Here is a 14,344-nt window from a genome sequence, read left to right on the forward strand (position 1 = left end):
TCAATATTCAATATTTATTATTATTTTTCTGGACACAGAAAATTTGTGATACTAGTACAAAGACTTCCTTTATACTCTTCACCCAGATTCCCTAAACGTTTCCATTTTATCACATTTGCCTTATTCTTTTCTAAGTTGCAGATAAGATGTCCTTTACTCCCAAGTACTCCCATGTGTTCCTTAAGAACAAGGACAGTCTTTTACATAACCAAGAACAATAATCAAAATCAGGAAGTAAACCTGCTACAATACTATTTTCTAACCTACAGACCTCATTAAGATTTCACCAGTTGTCCCAACAATGTGCTTCAGAGTGAAAGAAAATCCCAGCTCGTGCATTATTTTCATGTTCTGTCTCTTTAGTCTCCTTGCAACTTATAACGACTCCCCAGCCTGTATCTTTCACGACGTTGGCATTTTAGAAGATTATAAGATGGTCATTTCATAAACTGTCCCTTAGTTTGGATTTGTCTGTTTTATTCTTATGCATTTGTGCAGGACATCACAGCAACGAAGCTGAGTTCTTTTCAGTGTATTGCATGGGGAGGAATGGGGTGTCGGTCACCCCTTTACTCTGAAGTGACTGATGTTTGGTGAAGCTGTCTTTTGGATGACAGATGCCACCATCAGCAATCTTCACACAGATTGAGTTATTGTAGGTAGCAATATATCTAGCAAAGCTGTTAGGGTCTTGAACTCAGGAGAAGCAAGTCTTAAAGCAGAAGAGGGGAAAGAACAAAAGGTTCTGGAACCTGGAGCTATGGCAAGGGAAACTGGTCCAGGAAAGGCACTGCCAATATTGCTTCTCATGTTGGGATGAAGTGATAGGACAGCATTTGTTCTGGAAAGGGCTTTGGATTAGGGAGAGAGGCAAGAAAGAGAGACTGCTTACCTGTGGCTTTGGTGAGGACTAAAATGTTCCTTTTTAATCCTCCATCTAAATCAGGGCAACTCACTCTTTCTAAACTTTGGTGCACCCTCACAGCTCCATCTGTCTTTTCTTTTGGGTTCGATAGCTTCCATTTTAGCCTCAGACATAATTCCTGTCAAGATGATGACCAGCTTGACACTTCTGGTAACTCAACCTGTTTATTATCTATTGCTTATCTCCAGATCAGATGTGGTTCTTACCACTTCAAAGAACGCTGGAACTTCAGTTGATGGAAGGCATCTATTTTGCTTCTGGCTCAGAAGACCTTCTTACTCCACAGATGAAGCCTATTATTTGTTTTAATAAATTATCGAAACATGGTTTTCCTTGTGTGTGTGTGTAGGGAACAGTGTATGGACTGGCAAAGAGCAGGAGATGGCATTTCTTTCTGTCCATCTGGTATACCAGGCCTTCCGCAGGTCCCTGAGTAGTGAGCAGTTTCCCTCTTGCACTGCTGTCGGTTTTTCTGCCCATGGTTGTCTTTGGCTCATTATTAGAATGTGTCATTCCCTTTTCTTTGTTCCCTCTCCTTACTTCATATATTTACCTTCACCTGGGCTGTTGGAGAAACGTCACATTGTCATGGAGATTATGGCCACAGCAAATCTGAGTTCCCCAAACTCACACTGTCTCTCAGTCACTTCCTCATACCTTTGAACCTAACAACAGCGGATGGAGGTCATAATAATAAAGGTGAATGTTTATACACAGCTGACTCTGGATTCTCACCCCCCTCCCCCAACCAAAAGATACTGCCATCTTAACCTGGTACCTGTGACCTTATTTGGAGATAGAGTCTTTACAGAAGTAATCAAGTTAAGATGCGGTCGTTACAGTGGCCCCAATCCAATATGACTGGTGTCCTTAAAAAAGGGGGAAATTTGGACAGAGAGAGAGACACATAGGGAGCAGGCCATGTGAATCTTACAGTTATGCTGCCACAAGCCAAGGAAATACCAGAGCTAGGGGAGGGACCTGGAACACAGCCTTCCCAAGAGCCTTCGGAGGGAGTGTGGCCCTGTCGACACCTTGATTTTGGACTTCTGGACTCCAGGACTGTGAGGCAATACATTTCTGTTCTTCTAAGCCACCCAGCTTGTGGTACCTTGTTACAGAAGCCACAGGAAATTAATACAGCAGGGTTCTGAGACTACACGTATAATAGCTGAATTAACCTTGACAATGGTCCCCGGAGATGTGTCATTACCATTGCCTTCATTTTATAGATGCCCGTCTGAGGCTCAGAGAGGTCGGGCAGTTTGCTCAAGGTCCCTTGAGCTGATAAAACCCTGCTTTACTCAACCCTGTAATAGCCTCCTCTGGCTGTTCTCTTACTTCTCGCCTCTCCTTCGCAGCCACCCCGTGCCTCTTCCTCCCTCCCACCCTCCCTTCCCTTCGGTGTCCTCGAAGGGGCTTTCTCTGTTGTCCCATCTCTTAAAGGTCTGCTTTCCCTGGCGTCCCTGCCCATAGTTCGTCTCACGCTAGCCGTTCCCTCCGGTTTCAGCCACCACCTGTGTGCGGATCACTTCCTGGTTTCCCTCCTCTCAGGTCCCTCTCTGGAGCTTCTGACTCTGGACCCTCTGCTGGGACGCCCCACGGGCATTCAGAACAGAGTCACAAACCTTGCTTTTGATGCCCGAGTTCCCAAGAGGACGGCATCATCAGTTCAAAACCTCAGGGGAGGCATTCCTAAGTCTCCCCGTCCCCGTGCCCCTTATCCCCATCACCCATCCCCACCGATTCTGGGGCTAAATCACTGTCATTTCAGTCTGGACCAGCTGCATAACGGGCAGAATCCAGTGCGAAATGAAAATGGGGGCCCTTGTTCAAAAGTCAGGGGAAAGAGCTGTTAAAAGTACTAAAATACAAAGTTTTCTTGTCATGCTGGTTTTTATTTGCTCTTCACTGTTATTCTAAGTGAAAAGAAATGGACACTTTAAATTATTAGCATGGACTTTATTGACCATCTTCCTATTAGGCTATGCCAGTTTTAAATACAAATATAAGAGCGTTGAGCAGGTATAAGGAATTACAGAAATGACACATTCTTATTTTGTGTATATACTGCACATTCTGCTACTGCTCTCTACCTTGTCTTACTGATGTGTAAAGAATGGTTGAAAGGAAAAGAAGCTGTGGTTCCTCTGTCTTTACCTTTCCTTCTATGTCACCATTTTCAGCACAAGTATCTGACTAATGCAGGGATGTAAACATGAGTAAGAAAAGATATGGTGAGTTTCTTGGTTGCCCCTATTTCTTACAACGCCCTTGCCATCTTTCCTGATTGAAAGCAAATTCACGTTCTAACAGAGAGTGTGGCCTCTTGGGGCTGTCAGCATCTCTGCTTATCCAGTTGGAGGCATAACACGCTTTCCTGATGCTCGCTTTGAGTTTTGCTGGTCGAATCGCACTTCTGCCGGAATTCTACGCTTGGGGCACTTCAAACACTACCTGACAGTGTGGTGACAGAGAACGGTGGGAACTCAGCTGACGGGTGTCTCCTCTGCCCAGGCACATGCCCCGTTGTCCCATTGGGCTTCGTTTACAAAACAGAAGTTCAAAGATTAAATTATTAAGAATGTCCAGCTTCTCGCCACACGCCACCAACGTGGCGTTCAGGCGCTCCGTGGAGGTTGGCCGAGTGACCTACGTCTCCTTTGGGCCTCATGCCGGGAAGCTGGTTGCAATTGTAGATGTTATTGATCAGAACAGGGCTTTGATGGACGGACCTCGCACACAAGTAAGGAGACAGGCTGTGCCTTTCAAATGCGTGCAGCTCACTGACTTCACCCTCAAGTTCCCACACAGTGCCTGCCAGAAGTATGTCCGAACATCCTGGGAGAAGGCAGCTCTCAGTGCAAAGTGGGCATCCACAAGGGGGGCCAAGAAGATTGAAGCCAGAGAAAAGAAAGCCAAGATGACAGATTTTGATCGTTATGAAGTCATGAAGGCAAGGAAAATGAGGAAGAGATTAATCAAGCTTGAAGTCAAGAAACTTCAAAAGGCAGCTCTCCTGAAAGCTTCTTCCAAGAGAGCACTTGCTGACAAGGGGGCAGCTGCTGCAAAGGTTCCAGCGAAAAAGATGACCACTGTGGGCAATAAGGCTCCAGCCCAGAAGGTTCCTGGCCAGAAAGCTGCAGGCCAGAAGGCAGCACCTCCTCCAAAAGCTCAGAAGGGTCAGAAAGCTCCAGCCCAGAAAGCACCTGCTCCAAAGGCATCTGGCAAGAAAGCATGAAAATATAAGAGGCTGTTATAAATAGAATAAAGGTTCTTTTGACATGCTGGCAAATCTGAAAAAAAAAAAAAGAAGAATTTCCAAGTGGTCATAGCAGAGCATTAAACCAAGAGCCGGGCCCTTCTGAGCATGGGGCTGGCTCTGTGCACCAGCGTGGGTCGTACACACACGATATCGCCTCTGATCTCCATCCCTCTCTCAACATCCCTCTACCGCTGCCTTAGCTCAGGCCTTCATCCTTGTCCCCCAGAGGACTGTAGCCACCTGAATTTCTTCATGTGTCTCTCTGGTTCATCCAAAATGGGCCGCTGGTTTCAGGATTTCTCAGAATTGTGAATCTGACCCGCATCACTTCCCTACAAGCCAACATTGGCTCCCATCTGACTTCAGGTTAACTGCAGACTCCGTAGGAAGGCCCTGCTGACTTCACCAGCTTTCGCTCCTGACCTCATACCCTGTACACCAGCCACGCCAAATGTCTGGCTCCCTTTGAGCCTTTGCACGTCTGCCCCTGAGGTCATTGTTACCTGGTTACCCCTTGCTCTTTCTTCAGGCATCACCTCCCACCTGGAAGCCCTCCTTGCCTCCTTCTCGGGCGGGTCAGATGTTTCTTGTTATTGCCCCTCACCAAACACTCCTTGTGCTTCTCTACCCCAGCATTTAAAATCACCCTGGCAGACCTCCCTGGTGGTCCAGTGGTCGAGACTCCGCGCTTCCACTGCACGGGGCACGGGTGTGATCCCTGGTGGGGGAACTAAGGTCCCTCGTGCCTTGTGGTGCTGCCAAATATTTTTTTTAATAAATAGATTAATTAAATAAGATCACTCTGAGCATAATACTGTGACAAAGTATAGAGAGAGAAGTGGTGAGCAGTTCCTCCTTTATTTGGCATCCCGGACTCTGGCAGGAATAGTGAGGCGCCCTTGAACCTGGAGTAGAGAGACTCAGGCCCAGAGTCGGAGCGGGGACTCGCCCTGGTCCCATCACTAGTGGGCCAAGAGATCTTTTCTGCCACCGAAAGTGGAATACTTCCCCGACATCTCAGAGGGCTGTCGTGAGGATTATCATGAGCTAGGGGATGGCAAGGCTTTTATTAAAGGTTGAAAATTTTATTAAAAAAAGGAGGAGTGACTAATTTTATATACAGCTATATATGTGTGTGTATGTATATGTATGTACACATTTTAAAGCAAAGACAAAATTCTGCCACATGGGGACTTGTTCAAAAGGCAATCCCTGAAAACAGTTCTGCCTGTTTGAATTATATATAAAGACTAGCACTTGTGTGGCTGTGTAAATCCTGCTCTATCCCTAATATAGAAATACATCGGCTTCTCATTATTCGAGGTGATATGTTCTATTTTATTTATTTTTTAAAATTTTATTGAAGTTTCATTGATTTATAATGCTGTGTTAATTTCTGCTGTACAGCAAAGTGACTCAGGTATACACATATATACATTCTTTTTCATATTCTTTTCCATTAGGGTTTATCCCAGGACATTGACTATGGTTCCCTGTGCTCTACAGTAGGACCTTGTTGTTTATCCATCCTGTATATACTAGTTTGCATCTGCTAATCCCAAACTCCCAATCCTTCCCCCCAACCCCCAACCGCTTGGCAACCACAAGTCTGTTCTCTATGTCTGTGAGTTTGTTTGTTTCATAGATATGTTCATTTGTGTTATTTTATTTTTATTTTATTTTATTTATTTACTTTTGACCACACCACGTGGCATGTGGGACCTTAGTTCCCCAGCCAGGGATGGAACCTACAGCCCCTGCAGTGGAAGAATGGAGTCCCCACCACTGGACCACCAGGGAAGTCCTGTGTTGTTATTTTAGATTCCACATATGAGTGATATCATATGGTGTTTGTCTTTCCCTTTCTGACTTACTTCACTTAGTGTGAAAATCTCTAGGTCCATCCATGTTGCTGTAAATGGCATGATTTCATTATTTTTAATGGCTGAGTAATATTCCATTGTGTATATATACTACATCTTCTTTATCCATTCCTCTGTTGATGGACATTTATGTCATTTCCATGTCTTGGCTATTGTAAATACTGCTGCTGTGTCTTTTCTAACTATAGTTTCACCTGGATATATGCCCAGGAATAGGATTGCTGGGTCATATGGCCACTCTATTTTTAGTTTTTGAGGAACCTCCATACTGTTCTCCATAGGGGCTGCACCAGTTTACATTCACACCAACAGTGTAAGAGGGTTCCCTTTTCTCAAGGTGATATGTTCTACGAAGACCTGCTTTATAGCACTAAATTAGCACATACTGAGACATTGCCCCTAGAGGGTTTTATGCATGTTTCTGCATAAAACCTTATTTCATATGTATTGTTGATTCATTAACATTGAGCTCACGGCCAGCAGCACTGTGATTCGTGCCTGGACGCAGCCCTTCTAACACAGGTACTTTCTCCGTGAGGCCCATCCCAGCTTCTTGCACTTAGGAACACGAGACAGCACTGCACCACCACGCTTGGGGCTGTCTGACACAGCAAAACCACCAGCACAAAGCACAAAAATGTGACAAACATGGCACTAGATAGACCATGAAAAGGACACGTGTTGATGGTATGATGGCTGAAACCAGAAGGGAGAACATCGTTTGGTTCCACTTGGGCTGGGACCACGCACGTGGGGTGACTCAAACCTTCCCCAAGAATGGCTGGGAAAGCTCCGGGAGAATGGTCTGGGGATTACAAATAAATATTAGTGAGCAGGAGTCTGCAAATCATGAGGGTCGGCTGTAGATACCAGTGAATCACGGTCGGATTTTCCTCCACTTAACCATCCGGAAGATGGCCAGGAGCCAATCGGTAGAAAAAGACTCCAGCGTGGTGGTGAATAAAGTAGACATAATGTAATCACTCAACTGTCACCCAAAGGGTTCTGTATAAAAGAAGACAACAGACTCAGAATAGCAAGTGTAAGCTGAGGGCCGTCAGAAGTAACAGGTGTCAGCCAGGGATGGATACGGAAGAGTAAATAAAGAGCTCGTAGGGGAATGAAGAAAGTGTAGGTCCCTGGGGCCACTGAGTGAAGCTGAGCCCACTGGAGAAGGTTTACACCAGGGGCCAGTGTGCCAGGGACTCAATTAAGGATGAATGTGATGATTAAGGCCAGGCTGGCCTGATTACCGTGCGGGCGCCCGTATTTCTTTACATTTGCCAGCCTACCCTGTTTCTGCAAAATACAAAAGAAGAAATGCTGCTACTTCCCCTAATTCTAAGGTGAAACCAGAGAAGGGGGAAGAGAAATGACCTGCCCAAAATCCTCTGCTAAACCCACCAGGAGGCTGTAACAGATACAGCCGGTCACCTGGCCTGTTCCGTACAGCCTCTTGGACACAAAGTTTACATCTGTGACAAGTTTCAGAAACTTCCCTGCTCTGGTTTTGTTAACTGCCTAGGGAACAAAGCATATTCAGTCAGAAGTACAGCAAATCTGTCCTGCCCCTAAATCCAGTCGCTGTAACCTTCCAAACAGCTTTCTGAGGTTTACAGCACTGCTTACCAGTCATCATCTTTAAAATTAAAAGAAAAAGTTTTATTATTATGAGTCGTGAAATCCCTGTATAATTTTCCAATTAACTGAGTCTTCATTTCTACCCTGAGCACATCAAGTCTGCCTTGATCATCCTACACATCCTGAGTGGGCCGACGGGAAATTCACAGTCTGGAGTTGAAAGGCTGTTTCAGGGGCTCGCCGGGGAGGTGGCACCTGTCCGCCCCCACATCCCTGTGTTGGGCGGTGTTGGGCCCTCTGGTTGGTCAGCTTCCCTGAGTGTTTCTGAGAGCCTTTTGTTGTACATGGGGATAGAGCCACTAATTTGGCCAATTCCAAGCAGGAAAGATCAAGTGTAGATTTCACATCTGAGTTTTAAGTGCTGGTAAAAAGTTGCAGTAAGTTATCAAATGCACCTCCATCCTGCCTTAATCGCCAAGTGGCTCTGTAGTTTAGGGGTAACTCTGCATCCCAAAGAAAAGAAAAAGTATTCTGTGTAAAGGCTTTGGGCAAATGGGGATTGATACAGTTACTTTTACACAGCTCTAATCCAGATGGTGTTGGCTGAATAACTTTCTAGGGTGGGTTCCTGGTTACCGAATAAGGTGTTTTGTTTTTTTGTGTTTTTTTTTTTGGCTGCGTTGGGTCTTCGTTGCTGCCTGCAGGCTTTCTCTAGTTGTGGCGGGGTAGGGGAGGCTACTCTTCGCTGTAGTGTGTGGGCTTCTCATTGCGGTGGCTTCTCTTGTTGCAGAGCGTGGGCCCCAGAGTGTGCGGGCTTCAGTAGCTATGGCTCACGGGCTCTAGAGCCCAGGCTCAGTAGTTGTGGTGCACGGGCTTAGTTGCTTTGCGGCATGTGAGATCTTCCCAGGCCAGGGATCGAACCCGTGTCCCCTGCATTGGCAGGCGGATTCTTAATCACAGTGCAGGGAAGTCCAGGTGTTCATTTTTATAGGATGTGAAACTTTGGTTGAAAAGGCACCAGACTGTTCAAAAATAAAATAGTGAGTGTAATCATACGATTGTAATTCAAATCCAACACAGCTCATTCAAAATAATTTTTGGTCAGTTGATTCATATCTTTCTCTCTCTCTCTTTCTCTCTGTGTATGTGTATAGACGTGTGCACATATGTATAATGTGTGTATATATGTGTATGTGTGTATATATATGTATATATAATATTATTGTGTTGTAAATATTGGAGAAAGTCCTCCTTTGGCACTCTTTAAGGATCACACCAACACGGGCATGGAAGTTACACTCAAAGAGGCATGTGAAATTAAAGGATTGATTATACTCCCAGGTCCTAGAAGGGAGGCGTGACACGCCACGCAGGGGGCCATGTGGGAGAAGCACCCAGGGAGCAGCTCAGCTAGGCAGGTGGGGAGTGGAGAGAGAGAGAGGGGGGACCCATGGGCAAGCGCCTTTACTGGGGCTGAGGGTGGAGTATGTAGCAAAAGTCACAAGGGGTTTTAAGGTATGTTTGAATGCAACTAGGTCACACTCGGGAGAGCGCGTGGCAGGCATCAGCCTTATCACACCAGTGCACCTGATTCCCTTGATGGGATGCTCACAGCCTATTTGCGAGGATGTTGAGGCATTAGGAATATAAGTTCAAAAAATTGCCAATAAATTATCTAGCAAGATCTATAAGTACTGGGTGGTGTTGGTGCCATGAGGATTAATCAGAGTCTACCACTCACCCATTCACCTCTGCTCTGCTTTTGCTCTGCTAGTCTTACTCATTTAAAAACTATTCATTGCCTTCCTACTATATGTCAGACTCTTTCTAGGTTCTGGGGATAGAGCAATAAAGATAAAAGCATCCCTGCTTACATTCAGAAGGGGAGAAACTGACAGTGTCTCCATGTAGTGAAACACAGCAGAATCGGGTAGTGGGGCAGGAAGTGCGTGTTTCTCAGAGCTGGGAAAGCCTGTCTGATAAGGTTACATTTGAACAAAGGGCAGGATGAAGGGAGGGAGAGAGAAAGTAGATATTGGGAGGAAGAAGCTTTCTGGCGAACAGAATAGCTGAAGCAAAGGTCCTGAGGTGGGAGTATAGGTAGCATATTTGAGAAACAAGAAGACCACTGTGGCTGGAGCTAAGGGGAAGAGTTACATGGATGAGGTTAGGTAGGTAGTGGAAGGGGCCTCGATCTCACAAGGACTTGTTTGAGTGAGTTGAAAGCCATATAATGGATTGACATGTATAGACAAATGCTTAGACAGGCACAAGGATCTGATCTGTATGTATAAATACATACCTGGGCATCCACATAGAAAAAGCCACTTACTATATGTGAATATACAGGGGAAAGCATGGCGTTTGGTGAATCAGAAGGTCAGTGTGCAGAAAGAGAAAAGAAGGAGATGTTGGGAGAAAAACTAACAGGATACCATTGAATAAGTGATTATCAGAAACAAGAGTTAAATACAAGAATTCAAAGCCCAGGGGAACTGGAAAAATGGGACCTGGGTACCATGTGGCACTCATGAAAGATGAAAAAGTGGGCTTCCCTGGTGGCATTAAGAATCCCCCTGCTGGGGCTTCCTAGGTGACTCAGTGGTTAAGAATCCGCCTGCCAATGCAGGGGACACGGGTTCTATCCCTGGTCCACAAAGATCCCACATGCCTCGGAGCAACTAAGCCCATGCGCCACAGCTGTTAAGGCTATGCTTTAGAGCCCGTGAGCCACAGCTATTGAACGCATGTGCTGCAACTACTGAAACCCACGCACCTAGAGCCCGTGCTCCGCAACAAGAGAAGCCACGGCAATGAGGAGCCCGTGCACCACAACAAAGAGTAGCCCCCACTCACCACAACTAAAAGAAAGCCTGCGCACAGCAAAAAAAGACCCAACACAGGCAAATAAAATAAATAAATAAATTAATTAATTAAAAAAAAAAAAACAAAGAATCCCCCTGCCAATTCAGGGGACACGGGTTTGAGCCCTGGTCTGGGAAGAGCCCACGTGTCACAACTACTGAGCCCATGCACCTAGAGCCCGTGAGCCACAGCAAGAGAAGCCGCTGCACTGAGAAGCCCGCGCACCACAAGGAAGAGTAGCCCCCGCTCGCCACAACTAGAGAAAGCCTGCACGCAGCAAGGAAGACCCAACGCAGCCATAAATAAATAAATAAATAAATAAAGTTGTACTTAAAAAAAAAGAAAGAAAGAAAGATGAGAAAGTGTTTTTTCCTCAAAGCAGAAGAGTCACAGAGAGAGCCGGGGACTGTCGCTTTTCTTGTCAAATGTTAGCAGTCAATTTCCAGGGTTATTTTTTTCCGTTATTATTGATCAGAAACTTGAGAGTATTTTAATCACATACACTTTGGGGTTCCTTTAAATGCTCTTGAAACAGTGGCAAGCATGGAAAATTTTGTAGGTTTTGTGCCTTCAGAGATAGTATTTTTATTTGGCTTTAAGAAAATCCAGCAGCTTTATCGTCAAAGAGAATAGCTTGAGTTTGTGGAGAAAAAGTGGTCAGAAACTGGATTTTCGGAATGTGTAGGTTCAAAAGTAACATACCAGAAGCCGGCAAACTTTTCCAAATTAGCACTCAGCCGGTTCTTTTCGGGAAGCGCGGCGCTCATTTCTATAAAAAATGCTTCTGTGGCCTCCTCAAACCTGGACAGATGATTAATGGTATAATCCCTGTCGTGAACATGAGCCTGTCCTTGGGGCATTTGTACAGAATGTGAAAGCAAACATCACCCACTGTTTTACCAGATATCTTAATCTTAAATCCAAACCAAGGCTAAGCTTGGAAGCAGTGGGTGTGGGGCTGCTTGTCCTTGCCTGTTTTAAGGCTTCCTCTTTCAGAGAGCTTGGACTGCCAATCTCTTTTCCTCTTAGTTCGCTCATGCTGTCCTCAGGGAATGGAACTGATGTGCCCAGCCACTGTGGGAGCTGCTCTACTTATGCTGTTTTCTTAAGGCTTGCACATCAACCCTGTAAAGTGAGTATACGTCTCCTATGTTACAGACGAGAAAACTGAGATCTAAAGGGGTTATACTTAACGTGCCCGAACAAGCAGCTGATCTGAGGGGTTTCAAAGCCTGAACGCCCTGCATCGTAGCCTGTGGCCTCCACGTCCGTGCGTTGGCACTTTTATCCCTGGCCAGCCCTCCTTGGAGCACTATATCCATCTACCCACAGTCTCATCCCCTTCCCACACTCATCAGGACATGGAAACTTGCGCGCCTGTGAGCATTCCATAAAAGCCCACTTAGTCTCTGCTTCCCACTTTTGCTAATGCAGTGTTTAAAAGTTTTAAAAAGTCAGTGGCATTGTGAAGAGTGGTGAGTAGTAGGCTAACGAATGAGACCTCTAATCTTTTTCATCACCTGAGTAATTTAACTCATTTCAATGGTACCAAGGTCTTAGCTCACAGAAATGATCCCCCCAGTGAGGACTGAAGGTCATGTGAAATGATGTCCACCACACCATCACAAATTCAGTGAGACGTGTTTGGTGAAAGTTTTTGGTACTCCCCAAAGATCTACCAGCTTCCTACTTAACACAAGTACCAGGTGACAGAATGCTGGAGTATTACTCAGGCTAGCTTTTGAAAATAACAACTCCCAAATCTCGCTGGGATGACAGCCATAAACCAGTATTTCTTGCTCATGCTGTGGTCCAGTGGGATTGGACAAGCAGAGAGACTGTGCCCCACGCGGTCATTCAGGGACCCAGGTTCTTTTCCACCTATCTTCTGGGTCCTCCGAGTCTGTCCTTGTCCCTTCTGTCTTCCACATGTGATAGCAGATGGGGAGACAGGGGGAGTAGAGGGTCACCGGGAGTCTCAAGGGCCCGACCTGCAAGTCGAAAGCATCCTTTCTGCCCTCTTTCCACTAGCCAGAACTTTCCACTGGTGCGCTGTGTTGTCAGGAGGCCTGGAAAACCTGCTCATCCCATGTGCTCAGAAAGAAATGTATTGTCTCCGACCCATCTAGACTCTCACTTTACCTGTGTCCTCCGCTGGCGTGTTTTGGGACCAGGATCTGAGCGCATCACTTAAGAGCAGCATCACTGCCTGGGTTATCCTTGTCTGTGATTCCCCTTCAGACATCTAAGAAACAGTCCGAAAGCGCTAGTTGTTCTCGTAATGAACCTCCAGAGTCAACTTCTTCATACCAAACCTGGGACTAGAGAAGAGACTTAAAGTCTAAGTTCACTTTTTGGTCTCCATGCTCTTGGGTGTGTGATGCCCAGTCTTGAGCCCTTTATCCATTGTGGGGCCTTTCCTGTGCCCTTTGACTCACTGACTCATTGCTCTAAAGCTGCGTGGGCTGCCCCCTCCTTCTGCTTTAGCCAATTCTCTAAACACACTCACAAACACAAAAGGAAAAATACCCTTTTCTGGAAAGGAACTTCAAACATGTAGAAACACCTTTGAGTATTTGTGAATAAAAGGGTGTGGTCTCTTATCTAAAGCATTAACTGACTGGAGGGTGCTGCTTTATTTTAAGAAAATGGGGGGCTGGGGAGCAAGGAGAATACAATTGAATTCCATTCTCTTCCCAGAAGTAAGGTTGTGAAATTGGCCCCTGGTGACTAGGGGACTTGAGCACACGGATGTGGGGCCGGGGACTGATGTACTTATATCCTGCACTTGGAGTGACTCAGGCAACCTCGGCCCTTGGGAAACTTGGACTTTTGTGGAGGGCTTCTGGATTCAGAAAAGAAAGAGGAAGAATCTTTAGCCTGTTTGGCCTCTTCTATATATTAGTAATTTTTTAAACCTCATTTATTTAAAAGGAGAGAAAGAACAAGAAGGAAAGAAAGAAGGAAGGCAGGGAGGGAGGAAGGAAGGGAGAGAGGAAAGGAGGAAATTTTTCTTTTCCCTCCAAGCTCAGCAGTGACATTTCTGGACCGTGATGGCAGCTACTAGGCTGGGTGCTTGCTTCTGAGTTGACCTTGACCAACTAACCATTGATGCTCAGAGCAAAGAGGAGCGACTGGGGGTGTGATTTGCGTTGCATCAGTGAGAAGTCTGAGTGAATTCAAGATCTACCATGTAATAGCAATACCTCAGTGTCGTGCAGTGGTTTATGCTTGATGGAAGATGCTATGCCCATTATGTTATTTGATCCTCACAGTAAAATATGAGGACACCAGTTTTGAGAGGTCACGGTCACAGTCACAGTCTCACACCTTAATCCTAGGTCGAACCCTAGTATTGGGGCTTTTAATCCTCGGCTCCCCTACTTCCTCCCAGTCCATCACCACCCTCAGGATGAGGATTCCCTACCTGCATGGGATTCTGACATGCCTTCTGAAATCATTCAAATTAGATGCGGCTCTTAGCACTGACCGTGTTTTATGGAACCCAGTGAATGTTCCCCTCTGAATGATGTGCTTACCAGTAACCCTCAGGTGCTTATGCAAAAAAAGGGGGTGCGAGAGATTCTACCGACTATGTCCCTCCGCACGTCCCAGAGCACCATGGCTTCTCTGTGGCTCTGCGAAGTCCTGCAGGGCAAGAACTGTTTGCCTTGGTTTAACCCATATGTTCCAAGCTTATTTTGGATTGACCCTTCCTTTTCCCCCGCGTAACACCTGTTCCTCCCATAGAACACTTTGCCTCCCTCCCTCTCCCATTCTTTGAAAATCAGTCATTTACAGTCTGATCTTTCCGTGGTCCCTGGA

General features: G+C 45.9%; 2 protein-coding genes across 4 annotated transcripts in view; both read left to right on the forward strand.

The window, feature by feature from the left end:
* Positions 1-14,344, forward strand: part of EVA1C (eva-1 homolog C) — an 89,008-nt gene that overhangs the window by 16,562 nt on the left and 58,102 nt on the right. Inside the window, exon 1 of one of the 3 annotated variants that reach the window (XM_057697708.1) lies at positions 11,586-11,651. The exons of the other annotated variants lie outside the window; for them this stretch is intronic. The gene's annotated coding sequence lies outside the window, so the exon portion shown is untranslated. Of the gene's footprint in view, positions 1-11,585; positions 11,652-14,344 lie in introns of those variants that run through there. 3 annotated transcript variants of the gene reach the window in all.
* Positions 3,510-4,212, forward strand: LOC130830458 (60S ribosomal protein L14-like). Its single transcript, XM_057697678.1, has one exon. It carries the CDS (start codon positions 3,510-3,512, stop codon positions 4,164-4,166), a length of 657 nt encoding a protein of 218 aa, XP_057553661.1. The 3' UTR covers positions 4,167-4,212.

Source organism: Hippopotamus amphibius, chromosome 10 (genome assembly GCF_030028045.1).
Source record: "Hippopotamus amphibius kiboko isolate mHipAmp2 chromosome 10, mHipAmp2.hap2, whole genome shotgun sequence".
Taxonomy (NCBI): Eukaryota; Metazoa; Chordata; class Mammalia; order Artiodactyla; family Hippopotamidae; genus Hippopotamus; species Hippopotamus amphibius.